The sequence below is a fragment of the Melopsittacus undulatus genome, chromosome 3 (assembly GCF_012275295.1).
Source record: "Melopsittacus undulatus isolate bMelUnd1 chromosome 3, bMelUnd1.mat.Z, whole genome shotgun sequence".
Lineage (NCBI taxonomy): Eukaryota > Metazoa > Chordata > Aves > Psittaciformes > Psittaculidae > Melopsittacus > Melopsittacus undulatus.
This window is the reverse complement of record NC_047529.1, coordinates 1,477,726-1,501,696: the sequence shown is the minus strand read 5'-3', so window position 1 is coordinate 1,501,696 and position 23,971 is coordinate 1,477,726. Positions and strand designations below refer to the sequence as shown.

General features: G+C 42.8%; 1 protein-coding gene across 1 annotated transcript in view; it reads right to left on the bottom strand.

Annotated features, from left to right (window-relative positions):
* Positions 1-2,770: 2,770 nt before the first annotated feature.
* Positions 2,771-23,971, bottom strand: part of ACYP2 (acylphosphatase 2) — a 45,468-nt gene continuing 24,267 nt past the window's right edge. Inside the window, exon 4 of the mRNA XM_005144693.4 lies at positions 2,771-3,760. Within this exon, the coding sequence (XP_005144750.1) occupies positions 3,646-3,760 (115 nt within the window). The 3' untranslated portion in view covers positions 2,771-3,645. The remainder of the gene's footprint in view (positions 3,761-23,971) is intronic.

Genomic DNA, 23,971 nt, shown 5'->3' with positions numbered 1-23,971 from the left:
CTTACCTTCAGGAAGGTCAGCATTGCCCAGAACTCACAAATGACTTGGAAACAATGGAAATGCAGCAAGAACAGAGCTGGCCTGAATCAACTGTTCTTGCTGCATTCCTAGGGTGCTCAAATCTCACCCTAACGTGAAGGTGTCTTGCCCAGACCCATCCCATCCCTCTGCCAGGCCTTCATCCAGCTTCAGAACCCCTGTAGTCACTGGCACACAGGCCAGCCTCACCAGGAAGCTGGCAGATGGAAGTTACCTCTATCTCCTGCCATGCCACAGGCTCCCCTTTAAGCCTTGACCAGCCTGGGCCACAGGGCTGCATCCTGCTTCCATCTGAAGCATCTTTCAGACACAGAACAGAAGATACTTTGAGCAGTCCTCGAATCTCTGCCTTGGAAAAAGTCACCCAAATTACATAAAGCAAAGTGGGATCCGTTCACTCCGAATGGCCTTTTCATCAGGAGAGCAACAATGACACTCTGTCTTCCAGCCTAGTTCTTTTCAATGTGCTGTTAACAACACCATCCCATGGAAGCCACTTACAAACCTCAACCTATTCTCTTTCCTGCAGTCAGAATGTCTTCATTTTGTGTGCAGCACATCCCTGAGGAGATGTAAGACTGTTTCCTTATTCCCAATGTTCACCTGGGAAAGGGACCTCCAAGTCTGTATCTACCCACAAGCCAGGCAGGTGCCACTTAGTGCAAACCAAACCTTTCCCTATGCACAAGCCGTAAAGGATCCTAACTGTACTGCAGGCATTGGCATGAATAAAACATGCTCTGCAGCAACAGTTAAGAACAGATACAACGCATTAAAGCTTGATTTCAATACAATGTGAAAAGAACCTAAACCATCTGTAAAGGCATTTCCCCATAGCCATGCAGCAGGAAGCCAGCAGCACTCAGGAAGTCAAGCAGTAATTCCTCACCTTGGGAACAGATGGGCTTTGGCCTTGGTAACCCCTAAATTCACAGGGACATAGATTATTTTTATATGTTATATATTATTATTACCCTTATGGCCACCTTGGGCCTCCACTTCAGCCAGAATGAGGAAGTGCAGGGGAAGAAAACCTTTTGCCCCTTGGAACTCCATTCACTACAGAATTCCTGGGTATACTCCAGCAATACAACTGGCTATAACTCTTCCCAGAAACTTGAAGATATGGAATATGATGTTTATTCCCTTTTCCTCTTCCTCTGAAAACCCTGTCGAGGGTTTCTGGGAACACTGACATATCTGTAGTACTTATTTGCTCAGCAAATTCTTGACTTCTCTAAGCATGAAGAGCACAGTATATGCAATTTATCTAGCACTGCTAGATAACCTCAAAATACATTACAGCCCAACACAAAGTATTATAGTTCTGAATGTCACAAACACTCAGAGCTGAACTCACTGCAGAAACTGTATGCAATTTTTGCCTCTTGTCACATCACTGATGTGAGTGAAGTGGATATTGAAAGGGGAAAACATGAGTATTGCTGACTAACAAGCAAAGAGAAAGGTTAATAGGTGTATTCCAGAACCAACCTCTCCATCAGATGGGCTCAGAACAGGCACAAAAGCAGGAGCCGAGCGTTATGGCACAGACACAGGAAAATAAACCCTCTTGTGACAGACTCAGAAGAGATTTCTTCATCTTTCAGCTCTCTCAAAGGTCTCTACCTGCACATTTTCTCCCTCCAAGTGAGCACTTGAAATCACTGCTTCCCCCTCCTCAGGCCTTGAGTTTCTAGTGGAGTCCTTGTGAGCATCCAGCTCCTCCCATGCCAACCATCAAAGCAACAGCTCCATCTTTGTCTCCAATTCCTGTGTCTCAAGTGTTCCATTTGTTTTCCTCCTTCCTCTACCGCTGTTGCTCAGAACATGAACAAAGCAGCTTGGCTGGAAATGCCTCAGAGGGGGCATCTCCTGCCAGGTAGCTCCAAGGGAAATGTAAAGTACTTGTGTTGGGCAGGATACAGTTTTCAGAGAGGATGGAACAGCCATTGAGCTACTGCTGCACTTGAACTTTGCTATTTTCCATGTAACAAGAGTCATTGACAATGACTTCAACAAAGGATGCTGTGTACAGTCACAGAAATCAAGTGCATTTGAACTACAACAATTCATAACTCCTGCAAAGTCTGGGAAAGAAGTTTTACTGCTTAGTGCACAAAGGCCCAATGAAAATAAATCATCAGCAGAAATACCTTTCAATGCCCAGCTCAAAGTGCAATGCTCAAGCTATGAAATGGCCTTTCCTGAAATCAAAACCATGAATCACAAAGTGATGATGTTGCTTAAATTAACACTTTAATTTGCTTAAATAGACACTGCCTCCCCTTAGGAGAGGTACAGAGCAGTCAGGGGAAATACCAGCTTATGCACCCTGACTAAGGACACCTTAGAGGATACAATGCAGGCAGACAACAGCAGGCTCTGTTGGGAGCTGGGAGATAACTTGAGGCCGTGACCACTGCAGTAGTACTATGCTCTATGTACTGTACACTTGTCAGTGTGTAGCACACTCTGCTTTATGTACTACACACAGCTCAGAGGGACTTACAGTGTGAGCCTCCATCACAGCATGATAACATCAATTGTGATCAACTGAGGGTACAGACAGATCATGCAGCTGCCTGCTTGGGTACCAGAGATCTAACCAAAGGCCTCCAGAATGTACTGATGCTGACACAGAAGTACTTCAGAAGTGAGGGAATAGCTCTGTTCCACCCTGACAGGCTCCCTGGTGCCTGTGGAAAGAGCACTATATATGAGAATCACATCCAATACTGCAAGCACTTATCCAGTATTTATTGCAAGCTCTCAAGTTTCTCATGACCTTTTATGTACTTGACATGATGTATGTGGGTGCATCATGTCAAATCAGGTTCCAACATACATTAACCAAGGAGCAAACACACATCCATAAGCAAAGTAACAGAAGTCTTTCATTTTAGTAAGAACACCAACAAAAAAAACTAAAGCATCCTTTATGGTCACTATGGATGTAAGCTGTAGGTATATATGGAACAAAGGGTGAGACCACTGTTGTGTTTCATGGCTTATCTGAATTACTAGAATTACTTATCTGAATTACTTATACTGAATTATTAGAGGATTTTGAACCAGAACTGGTCAAATAATCTTAGTCTGAGTCTGAATAAACATACATTTATTTTAAATTATCACTATATCTTAACTCCTTATCACAAATAGCATGGTCTATAACACAGAGCTACATTAGATCTCTCAGTGTTCCAGGCCCTGCAGTTAAGGATGTTTACAGAGATTACAAACAGGAGAACATAACTTCATTATTTTGCATCTAAAATATGAATCACAGTGTAAAGATTAGGTGCCATATGGTTACACATAACAAGTCTCATTGTGCACGAGTAATCACTGACACTTTCAAGCATTCATCTAGCTTTCAAGATGTAATAAATTGGATATTGGCATTTTAGATACTAGATATTGACATTCATGGTGTTAAATGTCTAATACAGCAACTAAGAACTCTTACTCCACTTGAACAGGGACCATTTCTATTTCTCTCTAGTATGGAGAGCATCCAAATGCTCCCGTGACATGTTATGGAGGCACAGAGAACATCATGCAGCAGAGACATCACAGCTTTATGCTCAATGATGGTTTCTATTAGTATCTAGTGCTAAATCCTGAGAAGTCAAGCTTGGAAATCTCCTTTTCGTTGGAAAAATTGGTTCGATCGATGCGAGAACTTGGGCTTCCAACCTTAGTCAGCCAGGATTTCCTGCAAGAAAAGGAAGACAGGGTTAGGATAGAAAGAGCTGCACACATGGGGCTTATTCTCCTTTCTATGCCTTCCCTTTTAAGAGCCATAAGCAATACTCTTTCAGTGAGGAAACTACCCTAAATATGTTCAGTTCCTTTTTGTTTCCCCTGCTTTAAAAGCAAACCAAACTAGTTCAAAGGTACCAGTATTACAGAAATCTTACACAATATTACATAAAAATATGTCTGACAAAAGGCTAAAGCAGATTAACTGTAATGATCCCTTTCGAGTGCTTATTAATAGCATTAGAATAGGTATAATTACCCTTGCAGATTCTATGCTACACTTTTAGCAAGGACCTAAAAACCCTAATTGAAAACCATTATGAAAAATGAACTCTAACAGCCAGCTTACCCTTTTCTGACAACTAAAAGAAATGGAAACTGAAATGAAAATGAATAAGCTCACAAGGAGCAAAAAGACATAAAGCAAATAAAAATCAAAGTGGTGTCAAAGCAACCCTAAATTGTAATAAACACTGTATTTTATACCGGCAATCTTAAGTGGGGCTTTTTGCATGTATTTGCATTATGATCTGATCTAATTATGCTGGGGCTTTGCCTTCCCTCGGAGCACACTGGGAACCTGCACTGAACACTATTGCCATCGGGTAATGGAGGCTGGAGCTGGCACTAGGGTGGCTGCTCCTACACACACTCCCTACTCTATTCCTATCCTGCAGTGATTTACTCATTCATAGTGGTGATAAACTGCTGTGTGATAGAGGCCCAGAAGCACTCCAAGTGCAGCAGACACCACTGCTCACAGGGAGGCTTATGTCAAAAACATACTTTCCTGGTATTTTCTATCACACTAAAATCTCAGCAATAAAAAGAGAATGTGTTTTAGCATACTACATTTGAGGAAAAAATGTTTTACCCAAATACTTTAATGATGCATAAACAGGTACAGATACACAGCTGTGACTAGCATTAAAAATATACATCATTATTCATTGAAGTTCCGATTTGAAGAGTGTAAAGTTTGTCTTATTAACAGTTATATTAAATAATCCTTTGCAAAAATCCCACTGAGCATTATAAAATGCAATGCTTTTGCAGTGAGGCTTAGTTTTGATGTCTTCATAATGAGAATGGTGCATAAAGGTCGCTTATGCCAAGCCAGTAAATAAACCACACCTGAGATAGGGAAATGCATCTTATTAGGAACCCTATGTGACAAAGGTTTATTTTTAGACACAACATTAACACCACAGAACACAAATCTCTTGGCTGGTTATCAGAAATGAGCCCTTTTCTCCAAACTGTGTTAGTCCCTCATTAGACTTGTCTCATCACCAGCACAGACAGTTCCAAACTGGCATTCAGGACTAAAGTAATTCATCTCTTCCTTGAAACTCCACATAGACACTTATGAGTAAATGTACCTCCATCATACTTAATGAAGACAGCAGGTATGTCCTACTGCTTGTGTACTTTCAAATACAACCCTAGTACTTTCGGTGAATTACAGACTTGCAGTGCCAAAGAGCTCCACAAGCTCCTTCCTATTTGACCACTAAATACAGGCTCTATAGGGAAAGACTTCCTAGAAAACACAAACCAGAATGAGCATCTCATGTTCAAAGCAGGACAAGCCTTAATTTAGTATTCAGCAATTAAAATTAATACACAACTTCACAACATAACACAAAGAACAAGGTGTGGAAAACCTCCCTTCTTATCCTTAGCAGCCAGAAACTTCCCAGTAAGGAACGTAACAGGAATAGCAGCACAGGGGTGAAAGAGGAGAACCCAACTTTCCACTCTCTGCTGAAGCCCTTAGGGCAGATCAGATATTTCAACAGCAGAAAAGGCCAGCATAGACCAGTCCATTTTGCTCTGTATTATGAAAGATCTGAAAAGCCCCTTGTGCACGCAGCAGAAGTTCCTCTTATAGTTGGATGACCCTGAGTGAGAAGAAAGGACATGTATTGGAAATACTGAATTACTTAAATAATCCGTGCTATGTTTAGAAGACTAATGTGACATCTACAAGGGAAGAGACTTCTTACTTTCTTTTCCTTCTCATTTTACAGGTGAGCTTGTCCTGGACACAACCAAAGGAAACATATTGCTTGCCCAGCCTTTGCAACTCTCCATAAGACCAAAATGCATCCATGCCTGCTCCCAAGTGCCAAATTCCACTGCATGAAGGAAGTAACTGCAAACTCTGCAGAGAGCAAACTTTGTCCATTGCTCCATATACTCCCACAAGGATAAGGCACAACATAGGAAAACCCAATTAAAACAATCCAGCTCCATGGAGGCTCTTTATAAGATATGTTTTATTCATTTACTGTGGGGTGTAGGGATGGAAGTGCTGCAGAACTGCTCCCTACCTGGGATGTGCATGTCTGTGGGGCTCAGTTCTTCACTGAGATACTCATACTTCACCATAAGACTTTCTCCATTGATTTCCTCACTTTGCTCAAGTAACAGAGCATTCCCTAAACACTAAGCAGCATGTTTATAATGAGCTAAGTAAGCAGAGCATCAGTATTTGCACATAGTAGTACACAGTTACACTTGTTCCCTTCTTTACCTGCATCTCAAATACCTTTGGTAAGCATAGTATATTTTAAATGATTTCAACTCTTTTAAGGATCAACAGACCTGAGTTCAGAAAAGGTTCTGCATCCTCCTCTTGTTTCACTTGCCTTCTTCATTTCCTTTCATTTCTCACCATGGATTTCATATCCCCCAATACGTGCCAGAGATGTGCTGCAATCACCAGCATTTGGAGCTGTAGCTTGCCATTTATAGCATGCATTTGAAACTTCACTGCTGCTACCCACTTCTCTTCAGGAGTGAGAAAGACAGCCTGCACCTCGCTCCTCACGTGGGCAGGCCTGAACCAAATGAGGACATTGCTTCAAGCTGCCTGCAACAGAACAGTAAGTATTGCCTCTGTGATGCAGAACCATGCCAGCACAGCCTATAAACCATGGGCCTTTGAGTACTACATAGAGAAACGTGATGATTTCCCTAAACAACATCGATTTTAATGGAAAGCTATGCTAGAAAACTGATTTATCTGAAATAACTGCCTTGTTTGGCATTACTCTCTGACCAAAGTCTTTTTGATAAAGAAAAAGTAACTGATGCAGGAAAAACCAAACCTTGCACACCTAAAGGAACAATGCTACCTTTCCTGTGCTGGGCTCTGTATTGAAGCATTGACACACATATGATGCTTTTATAATAACTCATTTATGGCATGCAAAAAGCCAAGCCTCTAATCCCAGCCTGGGTTGGGTTGGAAGGGAGCTTAAAGCTCCTCCAGCTCCAACCCCTGCCACGGGCAGGGACCCCTTCCACTGGAGCAGCTGCTCCAAGCCCCTGTGTCCAACCTGGCCTTGAGCACTGCCAGGGATGGGGCAGCCACAGCTTCTCTGGGCACCCTGTGCCAGCGCCTCAGCACCCTCCCAGGGAACAGCTTCTGCCTCAGAGCTCAGCTCAGTCTCCCCTGTTCTGGCAGGTTCAAGCCATTCCCCTTGGCCTGTCCCTACATCCCTTGTCCCAAGCCCCTCTCCAGCTTTCCTGCAGCCCCTTTAGGCACTGGAGCTGCTCTTAGCTCTCCCCTTCAGGAGCCTTCTCTTGTCCAGGCTGCCCCAGCCCAGCTCTCTCAGCCTGGCTCCAGAGCAGAGCTGCTCCAGCCCTCACAGCAGCTCCATGGACACCTCCATCAGCTCCATGTCCCTCTTGTATTATCCCAAAATTGAAGCAATTTATAGTGCCAGAAATGGACCCAAAAATGATCCACAGCATTAATACTCTGTGAGAGAGGCCCAGCTTTGGAATATGTTTGTTTCCCCTCACTTTAACCACACCGTCACCATGGAACAAGAGAAATGTGTGCTTTCATTTAGGAGAGAAAACAAAGGCACTGACCTGTTTACACTTTATTTCCCTTTGTTTAAGATAAAACACTAGAGAGAATGTTACTTTTTGAACACTGTATTTACATCTGTGACAGCCCATAGATTAGGGTTGCAAATATTTATGCAATACCTCCAAAATGTTGTTGTTTCCTGCAACAAAACTGTCAAGTTTTCATAAACCCTCATATTTGAATGTGTGCAGAAGAAATGTGGAATCCTTTTTGACCACTGTCTGTCTTCTGAGAAGAGCTTTAGCCATGGTTCTTATGCTTTTCCCTACAAGGAACCTTTTTACTTTGATCTTGGTTTCTATAAGCCTGAAACTCACATCTAGGTAAAGCCTCTATCAGCCTGTATAGTAAAGATACATCACAGCTTACTGTAAAGCCATTCCATTGACCCTACAACACTGCTCCTGTGGCCAGAGCCTAATAATAGAACAGGGATCTGGAAACAAGACTGATATTGTGAAAAGGAGCAGGAAGGATGAAAGCCTCAGTAACAAACTGTGTTTGAAAACACTGGGATTTGACATGATTTGAATCAGTGCAGCTGGAAAAAACCCCAAACACAGTATTTTAACTTTAGCAAAGGCAATCAAGGACTTAGTAAGGTGAAGGAAACAGGTTCTGAAGGAAATACATGGGGGATGCTGGGGAGAATCACTGATGCTTTGGTGCAGAATGAGGTCAAGAGGACTAATGCACATTCAACTTGCTCCCACTGGCCTTCACCCCCTGTTCCTTGTAACTTTGTTAGCTCTCAAAAGTAGGCTCCAGCTCGGGGTAGAAACCTGAAGCCTTTTGCATACCCATACCTGCAACAGGGAGGGAGAAGCAGTAGAGAAAGAGCAAGGCAAAGTGCAAGGGAGAGGAATTTTAGCACATTAGGATGAGCCCATCACAGTCCATCAAATCAAAGCCAAGTGATGGGTTACTTCAGAGGATTACAACATAAAGGAGAAAGCCAGTGGTACTGAGGACACAAGTACCTAGGTATATTATATGTGTAGGAACGAGTATTCTAGGTGGGCTAGAAGTGAAGCAACCTGCTCAGGTACAGGCACAGTGCCCCATAGGAGGGCAGGAGCCTGCCTGCAGGGAGGGAAGGAGTGCTGCTGCCAGCTCACTACTTGATCTGCATCCCCACAACAGGGATTTCTTGGAGCACTGGATATTTAGCACAAGCTCTGTAACTGTTTTAGAAAGAGGAGAAGAAGCTAGTTAATCAAAACTAGTGTTTGACTGTGCTTCCAAACACAGCTGTCAGATGAATGTTGTGAACTGGTTTCTGTTCCTTCCCTTCTGTCACACTCCAGGCCAGTGTTTCTCCAGAGGACACACCATGAGCTTTTCTTCCAAGTACTATTTGCAAGTGATGTCAACAGCAAAGGCAAAGCAGCAGAATTTGATGTATTGAAGATACATTGAACAGGGGAGACTGAGCTGAGCTCTGAGGCAGAAGCTGTTCCCTGGGAGGGTGCTGAGGCGCTGGCACAGGGTGCCCAGAGAAGCTGTGGCTGCCCCATCCCTGGCAGTGCTCAAGGCCAGGTTGGACACAGGGGCTTGGAGCAGCTGCTCCAGTGGAAGGAGTCCCTGCCTGTGGCAGGGGTTGGAGCTGGAGGAGCTTTAAGGTCAAACCAAACCATCCTATGGTTCTATGCTATAGTGAGAGGCATCATACTGCATAGGCTTAAAATACACATTTTAGCATCTTACTTCTATTTACAACTCTGAAAAAATAACTGGTATGTTAATGCTCAGCATATTCTACCATTGGCAAGATTTTTTAATGTATAAATGATCATTACTAGGCTGCATTAGCACAGAATTTGGCTCTGTGTACTTCAGATTTACTTTGTTACTCAGATCTGATCTATGCTAAGTGTCCCCACCTCTTAAAAAGGAGGAACTATCCCAGAGTGAATGAAACCAATTCTGAAGGTGGCATTCCCTCGTATACAACAAAGATCTGTTGTGCATTTCCCTGTCATCCTCAATCACTTTGGTAAACTTCAAGTAGAATATACTTCAATGTGAGATCATAAGAAGTATATTTTTATGAAGAAGTTATCAGAACCCCTCTTTAAAACATGCAACACACATCACATTTGGCTCCTTTCATAGATCCTATCAGAAGAAACTAAGCAACGTTGCAGGAATTTGGTCCAACAAAGAAAAATGAAGACATACATTAAAAGTAAACCCAAATTCAGCCATTGCAGTAATGTGAAACAGCTTCACCTGCAGAAGGCACAAGACAAAAGGGCATTTCCTGTTAAGCTTGTGCCCTATCTTCCCAAAGCAAACACTGACTGTGTTTCCCCTTGTCCTAGGTCTGCCTCTGCAGGGTATGATCCAGCTCACGAGGCAGAGCAGGGATTTTGGCTGACCCCACTCCACTGCACACAATACAATTCAAACTTCTTTCTCATTCCACTTCTATTACATTTAAGGCTACAGGAAGCTCAAATGAGAGGAACTGGTGTTGAACACCAAGGCTGCTGGAGAACAAAAGCAGGTTCTAACACTTGGGAACTGCTTAGCACCCAACACCCACATAATGGTGTGGAAAACAAATGGCTGTATTGTGCAGTCGAACAATGAGTAAAGTACTACTGCCTCTGACCACCAGTTTTATACCTAAAAACGTTCATTAAACCCTTGCCTTGGCTCTTTCAAAGCAACCCTGTTGGAATTCCACAATGAATCATCACACTTTGATCAATTCAGCTTTACTTCAAACCTGTTTTGTTACACAGCCTGGTAAAAAGGGAACAGCCACTACAGCACAGGGAGATGACAAATGCAGCGAAGCATTTGACAGACAACACTTCTCTGTTTGCTGGTAACCAGGTTCAACAAGGCAGAGAGACAGAAAAGCCACGTGAGGACCAACCCCCACGTTAGCACATTTGCTGCATCCTCTATCAATTCTCAGAAGAGAGATTTACACAGAAAAACACATTAGTTTATTATGCAAGAAGGACAAATAATGCCAGACCAAACCCAGCAAATTCCTTCCAGCCCCACTGGGATTCTTGCTGGTTCTCTCCAAATCCTCCTTTACTTTACCAAGCACTTGGGGTAGCTGCAGACTGGAAAACAGAGTTTTTCATTGAGAAGCTACAATTCCAGACTTCAAAATGGAGCTCTTTGAAGGGAAGCATCCCTGCTTTTAAAGCATGTGAATATGGAATGTTTCCAGAGCTGCAGTGACTGCATAGAACACTGCAGTGTTTGAATCCTTCAGGAGCTACCAGCTTGGCTCCCTCTTAACCACAGAAGAGTGACTGTTTCCATCAACACACCTCACATAAGCATCCCCACATGAGCAGAGGTTAGGCAGGTGGTCATCACGCTGTTCCTCATGCTGAATTGAATGTACAGCTGGTTTGGTACACACAAAAGCATGTTGATAGCACAACCCCCACCCCTCACATTGTCACAGCCCAAACCATTTGAAGCTGAAATAACTATTTTGGCTATTAGTAAGAGGAAAATGTATGTGCAAGACCATTAGGCCAAGTGATTTCTGTGTGTTGGGACTCACAAATCACCATTGAAGACAAGCTAACTGCAGCACCCATAGCGCCTGGCCCTGTAGGTGTGGATGTTGTTGACAGAAGAACACCTAACAACTGAGAGTTGTGATTTTCTTTTCATCTAGAGCTTGTGAAAGAGCTTTGAAATGTTCTTATTAAGCATTCTGTGAGCTCAGCTCCGGTTTCTCCACTGGCTTTACACTACCTGAGTTAATTTAAGCTGCACACTTTCAAAGGAGGCAGTCCCAGCCATCACCTTCACCTGCCATCTCAAGCAGCCCTTTACATAGCAACTCTGATAGAAAATAGACACTTTAATATATGAAAACAACAGGAAATGTTTTAACAATGTTATATTGGAGAGCAGAACTGCTCTGACAAAACCCAAGTACATTGTACTAGCTAATAGTCTGCTTCTATTTAACACAAAGAGGAAATTTGGGCTTTGTCAAGACTTACTTTCATAATGCTCTTATTTTGTGCATAATAAATATAGCTACAATAAGGAGGAAGCAACAGATTAACATAAGGATACGTTACAGCTATTATGTTCTTTGTTCTGCAGGAGCTATTTGTGGTTTCCAGCAGAGCAGAGTGTGTTCTTGAGGTGAACCCAGCATGGTATGCTCACAAGGAAGGTAACACTGTACCCCATCATAGGAAAGATGCACATGGAATAGTCCCTGGAAATAAAACCCCCTTCAAAAACCTAGACATGAAAACCAGCCTAAGGCAGCATGAAATGACATGTGCCAAGCCTACACATGCTGTCCCTATGGAAGGGCAGACAGACTTTATGGAATGACCACATCTTTCCACACTGGCACATCACGAAGAATTGCATTTCATTTACAGGGAGAACATTCTTTGCATTCTTCACCATATTACTTCTTTATGATGTTGTTCTTATGACTTCACAGACACTGAAAGACCCAATATAAAGACTGTTTTTCTCTACTGGCTTTAAGCTGCTTAAATTTCCCATATCACTTGTGGGCACTTTGGTTTTAAGTCCCTAACAATACAGTATCTTTGCAGGCATTAAACACATCATCTAAAGGAGCCCTTCAAGTCATGATCCCAAACTACTCTGATAAGGGCCATTTTGGATGTATCAGCTGAGATCCTGAATAAGAGACACCCCAAAATAACCCTCAATCACAGGTTACTTGTTTTTCTACATGTCTGCATAATTCAAGTCAACTTTGCAAATTCTCTAGTTGTTACAATCAGAGAATTCCAGCCTGGTTTGGGTTGGAAGGGGCATTAAAGCCCATCCATTTCCAATCCCTTCCACTGGAGCAGCTGCTCCAAGCCCTGTGTCCAACCTGGCCTTGAGCACTGCCAGGGAAGCAAACTGGTCTTTATACTTCCTATTAATATCAATATAGCTTGATAGAAAAACAACTACTCATGGGAGCTGCAAGCACCCCTATGGCAAAGCCCATTCCCGAGGTCCATAAACTGTCAGGAGGAATCTACTCTCTTAGTAGAAATAAACCACTTGACATCCAGGCTCCCAGCTATTTAGGGAGGCCATCAGAGCGTGAACATGTATTTTGGTTCAATGTTTCTTCGTGTGAAACTGTCATTTTGAACAAGGCTTTCAACATTTATTGAAATAAGAGCTGATTCAGGCTCTTGCTACTTAGTGCTTCCTGTGCTGTGCTATGGGGTTTTGTTAAACCTGATTTTCTAAGCATTTACCTAAATCCATGTTTTCCTATTTGCCACAGTGAAAAACTGAATTCCTAGAGAGAAAAAACTCCTATAGAAATAACCTAAGACTGGAAATCCTTCACTATCACTTTCTCAAGACAACTATGGAACTTGAAGTTACCGCTTACAGAAAGCAAGCCAGCAGATTTACTGATTTCATTTTCTATTATTATAGGGATATTGGGCTTGTGCTTTCCTCCTGATTTTCCATTTGTTTTGGACATCTTCCTACTCATCAGAACCTGCCCTTTTGTATTGAGGGCTTCAGACTTCAAACACTAGAAGAAAAGCAGAATTCTATAGAATAGAGCATCTCATTTCTACTGAAGTCAACAGCAACACTTGTACTGAGGCCACTAAGGAAGCCCTGACCTCTGGTTTTGTAACATTTAAACAAAGATCTACAACTACTTACAAGAAATAAACATCTAAAAAGCCCAAACCAAGGAAACCAGCTTTGGAAGACAACTGGGCCATACTATGGTCAAGTATTCCTCAATAGGTGCTGGTAAATCACTATTAATGAGTACAAAGTGTCACTTATGCTCCACATGAAGCTGCCAGAGTAGGAATGTGCATTAGGAGGCAATGTGGTTCTGGGTTAACACACTGACATACACAGGAAACCTTCTCCAAGTTTCAATGTGCAGTAACCCGTTCAATACTCTCCACTGCAAAGAACTTCAATTTGAGAAAACATACTGATCCCTTTCTAGGATAACTGCATATTCCTCTGTCATGGGTCTCAACCCACTAAATCTGACCTTCTCTTTAGTGTTTTGGATGGCTATTCCATCCCTGGCAGTGCTCAAGGCCAGGTTGGACAGAGCCTTGGGTGCCATGGTTTAGTGTGAGGTGTCCCTGCCCATGGCACGGGGTTGGGACTGGATGAGCTTAAGGTCCTTCCCAACCCTGACTACTTAGGATTCTCCAATATAACTTGTTTGGTTTCCATGCAATGGTTCAAAAATGTATTTTCAGCAGAACTATGGCCAGTGAGCTAAGAATGTACATTTTAATAGCAAAACACTAAGATTTAGGGGCTCTTTTAATAAGCAGTAACACTTAGGTAAAATCTTGTATATAATTACGCATCTCAACCATTACATTTCCAACAGCATTTCTCATGCAATGCCACCCAGCTAATGTCTCACATAGGACACAACAGCAGCAGAGTTTTATGTTGCAATTCCTTAATACATAACAGGTTTTGGGTTTTTATCCTCTTCTTTCCAAGCACTGGACAACTGGCCAAGTATAAATATGTTCCTAAACTCATAAATCTTCCCAGTTTTCCCCTCTTTCCTCCAAGCTTCAGGGGCTGTCAGAAAGAATCAAGCATCTCATTTGGCTTCTGTAATCTATGCCATTTTCTTTCTTTCCCTTCTTGACTTGTATTCTGCCTGGACAGTTAAAGCAGATCTGTTTCTGATCATTCTCACACTGCAGACTGCTGCAGGGACTGCAGGGGTTTGTGGTGCGAATGGAGAAGTACAAAAAAACCCTAGAAATCCAGTGATTTCACTGAAATTGTTATTTCTGATTTACTCAAAGTTGTTACACCAAATATTTCATTATTATTATTATGCTTGACAAAACTTGGTTTTGTAGCTGGTTGCCAGTGTTTCATTAAGGCACAAAAGGATGAGCACGGACTGCTACCAGGCTACTCATGGCTCCAACCATATCCCAGCCCTGCCAAGGCCACCCCTGCCCCATGGCACTGAGGCCTCGTCTCCACGGGCTGTGAACCCTTGCAGGGCTGGTGCCTGCAGCCCTGCCCTGGGCAGCCTGTTCCAATGCCTGAGCACCCTGTGGGGCAGGAATTGTTCCTCAGCTCCATCTAAACCTGCCCTGGTGCAGCTTGAGGCCGGTTCCTCTTGTCCCATCCCTTGTTCCTTGGGAGCAGAGCCCAGCCCCTCCTGGCTCCATCCTCCTGTCAGGCACTCTCAGAAACCAGTTCCGCTTCTCATTATGCAGCTATGTGCACCCCTCAGAAAAGGCTTTCCAACAGGATTCATGGCACTGGGATCATGCATTATTATATTCCCAGATCCTGTGTTATGTCTTTCCTGAGTGTTTCCCATGATGGTCATGGTGTGGTGATCACCTGTGTGAAGGTTTTAGCCTTTTCCTTGTTAACTGCAACATTCCCACTTCAATATCCACATTCAAAAGTGATTCATGATACAGCCCAAAGTTACTGCTTACTTCAAGTGAAGAAACAACTGAAGTATTTCAAATAGCTCATTTCAAAATGAACTTTGAGTTACTTGGTGCTCCCAATGACAAGGATTTCCAAAGGCAGAGAGCTGAAATGCTGGCACTGAGGACTGGCAGCTTACCTAGAATAAAGCCTCTCAGAAAACACACTCATCCTCTTTGAGTCTCTCATGAAGGTCTGTTTGGCCATTTATAAATGCAAAGAGAATAAAAGATGTTTTCCTTGTTTGCCACACCAAGACATTAGGAGCAAAACAAGACAACTACTAATTTAAGAGGAGGAGAAGTTATCCAAGCTTGCAAACATCAGCAGTGAGGGATTAGGGATTGCTGCTCTGAAATTACCATTCTGCAAAATTAACATCAGAACAGTTCATGTCATCATATGGACATTGAGCAAACAAGAGCAGGCTCCAGCTTCCTTGTTGGCCAGAAACAGTCCAAACACTATATAAATCACATCAGTTAAATGTGAACTTTGCATTACAACTGCTGCAGTGAGATTCAGGAGATAGACTATTTCACATTAAAAGAGTGGCTAGGCCACAGATTTGGCTCCAGATAAAGACACTGAAAGCTTTCAGGAATTCAAATGTCCATTCTGAGATAAGCAAGCCTTTAAGGGTATCTATGAGTATATGACAAACTTTATCACCAGGCAGATGTAACTGAGGTATGGAAGGAGATCAGTGCACATCACCTCTGTAAGTTGCATTCCAGGGTCTCCAACTGGGTACCAGTAAAAGCAAAATGCAGAGATCACTTATGAAAAGCTTAAATAACTAGCACCATGGTGGGAATCTATGGTAGAAGTAGAGGAACCTCCACCATTCAGAGCAGTGTTTAACGGGTGATCACCCTTCTTTTCTTCCTGTCTTACATCAGTATGAACTGGTAAAGGCATGACCAGAAGCCACAAACCCTTCTACTACACAAAACCCAGTGGTTCCTCTGAACAAGCTTTGCCTGGACACTGCACTGTGGTGGTTCTGTGTTGGTGATGGTGTAACTGAACCCTGGCAGGACAGGAACACATAAGCAGAATGAGTTACAATTGAGTGAGTGTTAGAAAACCACTCGCTCTCACCATTTCTCCTAACCCTAACCCTAACATATCTCCTAACCCTGCAGGTTGCTTCCCCACCACAAATACTTCCCTTACTAGATAACCTGGGAGTAACTTCACCTCTATAGAGCTGCTACTCCAGCTATACTAGGTAAGATAATGCACTCTTACTTGTCCTTCTACTACTTACCACTCCCCTGGGGAGCAATGCTGCTTCCAGGGAAGGGGGGTGGCTGTGCCAGAGGAAAAGAGGCCAACTGTGTGAAACTCCCACCCTGCATAAATCAGTGGCAGTGTTCCCAATGGCACAGAACCAAGAGTTCCCCCTTTAAGCCCCCAACAAGCAGGCATGATTGCCATCTCATGCAACACGTTACACAAACACAAGTGCAAAGTGATAGTTTCATTTCTGCCATCATACTGAATCCTTCTCCTGTACCTAGAGAAATCAGTAGCTTTGGATTCTATCACAGTTTTCATTAGAACACACCCATGCAAAGACGTCTGAAGCAACACAACTGCTAGTACTGTGTAAAGAGGAATAGATACATCCTACATGGGGCAAACCCTGCATTATATATAGTGTAGAAAAGCACATATATAGTTAGATCTTTACTGTGACACTACCAGACACAATATAATCTCAAACGTATGTAGGTTTCCAATTCAAAAGACCTGCATTTTTAAAGATAAGGATCAGACAAACCAGACCTCAAGCTCCAGAGCACCAACACTATCTTAATCACCAGAGCACATTTCCTCTTGGACATACACACCAAACCACATGCTCAATTATTTAGGAACACCAAGCAGCTCCAGGAGACTGGAAATGCTGGTACTCAGAGTGAATGCATGTCAAAATCCAGCCACCGAGGACTGCTATTGGCAATTCCTTAGACAGTGAATACTTGGTAAAGCTGATTCTTAGAATTCAGCATATCTAATGCCATGAACAATGCAGCACACAGTTGTTGACTCAGTTTTCATTGCAATGCAGGGAATTCAGCCATGGAACTTCCATTAGAAGTACATGAAACACATGTATAACCCCCCTGCACCTCTAGGCAAGGCTCAGTGTGTACTGTGTAGCATCAATACAGCATCAACACTATACTGCAAGTAGAGTTACCACATTTAACTTCACTCCTGTTCCTCCATTAACATGAAGAATACAGCATTTCCAAGAGAAGAGCTGGAAGAGTTAGTTCTTACTCACAGGCAGTTTCACAATATCTATTCCTAGAGAACAACTTTTTCTCTTATATGCAGCAGAAAGGATTGTTAGTTAATGAAAACAGTCCATCCCTTTTGGCTTTCAACTCAACACAGGATGTTACAGCCTTGCCTGAATGGTTTTTGGTTTACTTAAACAACGGAAACAAGAGTTCATCTTTCAACTATTGACAGGTCTTTTACTGATGTAGTAAAAGTTGTGTTCTCCCATTGTCCTTAACAGAAACAACCTTTACTTCCTTATGCAATTTTACCTATTTACCTTTATAATTTAATACAATATGTAGAAAAATACTACCATGTTTTTTAAATATGTTATTCACAAAATAGCTAAAACTTCATATTTCAGCTTTAAATTTACTATTTCCACCTGATTTCTGATTTAATTGGACACTTTTCACTACTTAACTTTCCAAAACTGGAAGAAAATGCCCAGAAATACATAAATAGCAAAGGGTCCATCTCTTATTTCAGCTGTTAACAGCGCTTCATCTTCAAGCTCTGTCAAGAATCAGTTGAGTGAAGGTCTATGAGAGCTCACCACCCACTGAAGTAATTTCCTATTCAAGATATTCACTTATAATGAATTTCAACCCAAGAGCTCTGACCTATTACAAATATATCCAAGCAACTGATAAGCATATCCCAATACAAGTCACTCAAGGATTAAGTATATTAGTTCATGAAATCTGGATTTAGCTTCTTAAGACAACAAAATCCAGTATGAACTTGAAGAGGCAACACCCTTTTTAATCCACATAAAGAGCAATGTGATTACAGCTGAGGTTCACAATATTCTATTAAATATTAATATCTACTGCTTTGCTTTGCTCTTAGAGCAGCAGTAAAATGACAAAAACAAAGCCAAAACTCTGCCTAAGTAATCAAATTGTAACTGATGGTGCAGAAAACCCCTTAGACTCCATCCACTCAAGCTGAGTTACAGTGCTGGGCACATCTTCTGCTCCTTCTGTGTTGGGAGACACAGAACACTCCAAATTGCTCCAGTGGATTCTCTCCAAAACCAAAGCACTGATGGATCCGAAAGGCTGGATGGTATCCAAGAACTGGATAAAGGGATGACAGTTTCGAGCCTCTCACAAATGCAAAGCAGTGATTTTATTAGGGAAAATGTCCTGTCTTTTCCCAGACATGCACTTCATACACTGCTGGTGTGACCAGCAAATACCAAGTAGAAAACAGGCAAAATCCTAAGGCTAAAGGGCACTTGGGAGATAACAAAATCATCTTCTTATACCTAAAAATGTACACAAGCCTTACAAGATGGAAAAAATACAGTGGGAAAAGGAAATATAACAGGGAGAACCTTAATGAGAACAAATTACCAGGGAGAAAACTATGCATAAACAATTCAGGCCTTGATCTGAATGCACAGTTTTAATACAATTACATTTACTGTGAGCACATGGGACAAAAATGGTTCCATGGCTTTAGTTTTAACAGGAACCAGAAGCAGGTCAAAGTTGCTACATTTAAATAGAACAGCCATATAATTCTGATAGAAACCTGGCTGGACACCAGACCCCAACACAGGCATAGATGGGGGATGCAAAGAGCACTTAATGCAGAGGAACAGGAGCTTTCCAATCCATTTACATGTGGAAGAATCTTTGTGTCACCAGTTTTTCCTCTCTTTATTACTGTTACTTGTACAAACTAAGGCAGCCTTGCTGCATATGCACTCTATTGCACAACCTGAGTGTGGTGAACACAGCTTGAACTTGCCATTAGCTCCATGGGCAAGTTCTGACAGTCAAAAACCACAGGTTCTTGCTAGTGCATCAAAGATGCAGCTTTCACAGTGTTTATGAACTATTGGTACTTATGACTGAAGAGACATCTACTCATCAGCAAAAAGGACAGGGGGAAAACAAGGAGAGGTAATGTGGCAAAGCTGGAGCAAGAAGCAAGTATGACCAGTAATTGTGCTTAAACCTGCACAGTTGAATACAGAACAAATCACAGCAACACATCAGCATTCCCATCCTCTGGGTTTCATCATTATGCTTGAAACAACCACAACCTGCATGAACAGTGGCTGAAAAGTCTAAGGAGAATGAGGAAACCACCTTAAGCCTTCTGGTAAGACTATCTGATTGCTGGTCGGTTTGTAGATGGTAGGAATAAAGGATGCACAGGAAAGCCTGGGACAGAACATCTCCAGCGTGCAATGGAAGATCAAGTGACGGGAGATGATGATGAATGAACCTTCCCTTTACTCTATAGGTTCAAAGGTGGAAGCAAGAGAAACAAAGAACTATGTACACTTGCAAATAAGGACATCTATAAAGAGAATTAGTCATGTGCCTTTACAGAAATCACTCTGAAGGCTGCTGCAGAGCAATCTGCTCCTAAAACTGGGGATTTCTGTGTAAAATGTGATAAAGGATACCTAAATCTCTGTTCTATGATGTCAGCAGGCAAATTGCATCCTCTTTCCTGATAGGCTTTCAAAGTGAATTCAGTTTCAAAGAGAAGTCCAAGTCCCAAGGTATTACTTCTTATTTCCTGTTCTTCAGGGCACCTCAGTGAATGCTGGAAGAGACTGTGTGCTAAGGAATGCAAACACTTCCCTTATGACAGAATTCTGTCAGATAATGAAACTGTTGCATGATAGATGCCAGCGAGAGGATACAAATCATTCCAGCTCATCAAAACAGGGCTTTTTAAAACAAATTACCTGTCATGAATTATTACTTTATGTACATTTGGCACTTTTAACAAGTATTTGAGATGTTTATGTTAAAATAATATACATTCAACAGCTATTCAGCAGCAGTAGCCATGCAATACGGCCCAGTGACTCTACACTCATCCATAGGTTAGGAAGAACTCTTGGCACAGAGCTACAGATAATAGTAATGATAGAATCATATGCTCCTGTTCAGGTCATTCCCCAGGAATAGTGACTCCATGTGTGAAGTTGTCCCTTCAACTGCTAGGAAGCCCTTTGAGATAACACCCAGGAAGTGAAGCACAACTCTGCAGACCACACTGTACCATACACCTTCCAGGAACCTCTACTCAGAAAAGTCAGACTTAAGTAAACTGCTTAAAAATCCAAACCAAACACATTCTATTTTAAGGAAGTTCACAAGTATTTTGAGCTCCCACATGGAATTAGGCACTATAAAAAGCTTTCAGGATTTTGGAACTGAATTCTTAGAATACTTCCTTTCAAAGACAGCATTTCATCCCACGAAGAAACTACACAGAGATGCAAGGACATGGCTAGAGCTCTGTGGTACCTGTGGTTACACAAATTATTCTGCCTTTCCCCATCCTCTCACTCTGTTCTACTCATCCCACACACTGCAGTTTGTTCTATGCAATACAGAATCATGGAATCAATGAGGTTGGAAAACCCCTTCAAGCTCACCCAGTCCAACCATTCCCAGCCCTGCCAAGGCCACCCCTAACCCATGGCACTGAGGCCTCGTCTCCACGGGCTGTGAACCCTTGCAGGGCCGGTGCCTGCAGCCCTGCCCTGGGCAGCCTGTTCCAATGCCTGAGCACCCTGTGGGGCAGGAATTGTTCCTCGGCTCCATCTAAACCTGCCCTGGTGCAGCTTGAGGCCGGTTCCTCTTGTCCCATCCCTTGTTCCTTGGGAGCAGAGCTCAGCCCCTCCTGGCTCCATCCTCCTCTCAGGCAGCTGTAGATGTATTTCATGCAATTCTGATTGCTCTTCATTATGAAACAGTTATTATGAAGACAATGCAAGATGCTGCCACTCCACTGAGACTATGTTCCACTCACCTTCAAATTCAATGAATCCTTTTACTCCCAAAGACATATATCCACTCTAAACCTCCAGCACTTCCACTGGGAGCTAAAAGGATCCTCTGACCTTGCAAGAAGAAACATTAATTAACAAGTTGAAGTTAATTGAGCTCTTGAAGAAACTGGGGTCCATCTCATTCTTCATCTGCAATTAACTTCATTATGAAGTAGCACAAATTCTTCAAGCCTACATATATTTAAAATCAAATAACTTTCAAAGAGGCAACATAAAGGAACTCTAAATGGCTCTGAAGGTTCATTATAGAGCAGTGCAGCCTGTCTCTTGGCACCAGGCACTCCAATGCCTTCATACTCATGCTATCCAACACTGCTTCTAAGGCTTTTTGGTGCCAGCATATGGAGACATCAATCACCCGGACACCACTCACCACAGAGATAATCCCAGTACAATCACATACGACTGCTCACACCCAAGACCCAAACTAAATGAAAATCTAGTTTAAGTGGCCATGATGCTCTGCCCAGCTCTGCTGGATTACTGCCATGCTGAATGGGTTGCTTCACTTTTCAAATGATGGCTAAATATGTACCAGACTGCAGAATCCTGGTTTGGGTGGGAATGGAACTTAAAGCTCCTCCAGCTCCAACCCCTGCCATGGGCAGGGACCCCTTCCACTGGAGCAGCTGCTCCAAGCCCCTGTGTCCAACCTGGCCTTGAGCACTGCCAGGGATGGGGCAGCCACAGCTTCTCTGGGCACCCTGTGCCAGCGCCTCAGCACCCTCACAGGGAACAGCTTCTGCCTCAGAGCTCAGCTCAGACTCCCCTGTTCTGGCAGGTTCAAGCCATTCCCCTTGGCCTGTCCCTACATCCCTTGTCCCAAGCCCCTCTCCAGCTTTCCTGCAGCCCCTTTAGGCACTGGAGCTGCTCTCAGCTCTCCCCTTCTCTTGTCCAGGCTGCCCCAGCCCAGCTCTCCCAGCCTGGCTCCAGAGCAGAGCTGCTCCAGCCCTCGCAGCAGCTCCATGGCCTCCTCTGGACTCACTCAAGCAGCTCCACATCTCTCTTGTGCTGTTGTCCCAGAGCTGGATGCAGGACTGCAGGGGGTCTCTGAATCACTAAAACCCCTGCCCAGCTTGGCTCTTCAATGATGTTTGGATCTTTTAATACCTTATTTCTTTTTAATCTATAGGAAAAACCTTGAAAATAATTATTAATGATAAGGTAGAGATCAGCACTCCAAGAATTGAAAAGTATCACAGGGCATTTTATTCTGCCCCAAAGAAAGCATTGAAAGCTTAGAAGAATTCATTAGTTAATGCAATTAGTTTGGATACAATTATAATGTATATTACAGTTCAAATTATGTAAACTTTCCTTCATTTATTCAGACATACAAAAATATTAACTCTGAGCCAAACAGGCACAGACATGCAAAAACCAGGATCAGGCTTCTTTAGGAAGACATTTGCCTGCATTGGTAGACCACTGCTAATGCACCCAAATTATAACAAGACTCCTGCATCTTGTTAAGGGCAGAATTACTACAGTTTGGAAGCTTTAATCTGACAGAATTAGAGTGCAACACAAGACATCTTGTTTGGATATTGCCAACCAGGGTCAGGCTCATCTCAGACACTAGTCAGAACATGTTTAAAACGATGCCTGACTAGGAAAAAGCTTTTCAGCTCTGGGCTTTGAGGTGCCACATGCTGCAGTTCAGGTGGAGGGCAACAGGATGCAACACCTTTAAGATGCCAGACAGTGCTCCAGACCCCCAGCCAGGCCCTTGTGCCCATGGAAGACCTCCAAAGCCATCTACAGGAGGCATGTCTAGTTCTGGAAGCCAGCCACGATGAGGAGGAGAGAGGTGACAAAGCAAAAGGCAATAGTTTCATATTGAATCACATTTACCTTTGTCAAGACAGCTACTCAAGTTGTTGGCCCAATTACTTCTTTCAGTGGCTTTTAAGATCGTACCAGGCCTTCTTAAGAGGAGACAGAGAAGCTCTGCTACAAAACCAAAGCTATAACACCACAGGAGAGGTTAACATAATAAGGGAGTTATATTATTACAACCACAATTACTTGCTCCCTGACTAAAAACTTCAATGGAGCTCACTGAATTCTGCCAGTAGTATTCATAGTAGTAATCAGTATCTTTTAAATAGTTACTTGGAATAAGATATTATTGGTATGCAGAAAAAACAGAGACAGGGACTTGTACCTGTACTGTGCCAGCCTCAAAGGTTTTCCAATCCTCTTAATGGCTCTGCAATATCAAGGTCAGATGGGGCTTGGAGCAGCTGCTCCAGTGGAAGGTGTCCCTACCCATGGAAGGGGCTGGAGCTGGAGGAGCTTTAAGGTCCCTTCCAACCCAAACCAGGTTGGGGTTCTATGGTTCTATCAAATGCTTTTGTAAATGGCACTTCAGTGTTCAAAACAGGGTAAGTAGAGACAGTGTGATTACACTGGCATTAGCAAAGAGCACAGAGCAGAGCAAGCTTGTGCTGTGGTTGGTGCTGAGGAGCTGACCTCCACATAGGATTATACACTTCAGTCTGCTTTTCCTCCTAGTTTCTTCAATTAAAATGGGGGGAAAGAGATACAGCTGAAGCAGGACACATGGGAAAAGTTAGCATTGATTTTTTGAAGTGTTTCTGTTCTTCCTTGTAGTCCTACCTCTTCAAAAGTAGTTCTACATTTAATCACTGCAAAACATCAGGATTCCTCTGGAGTTATTA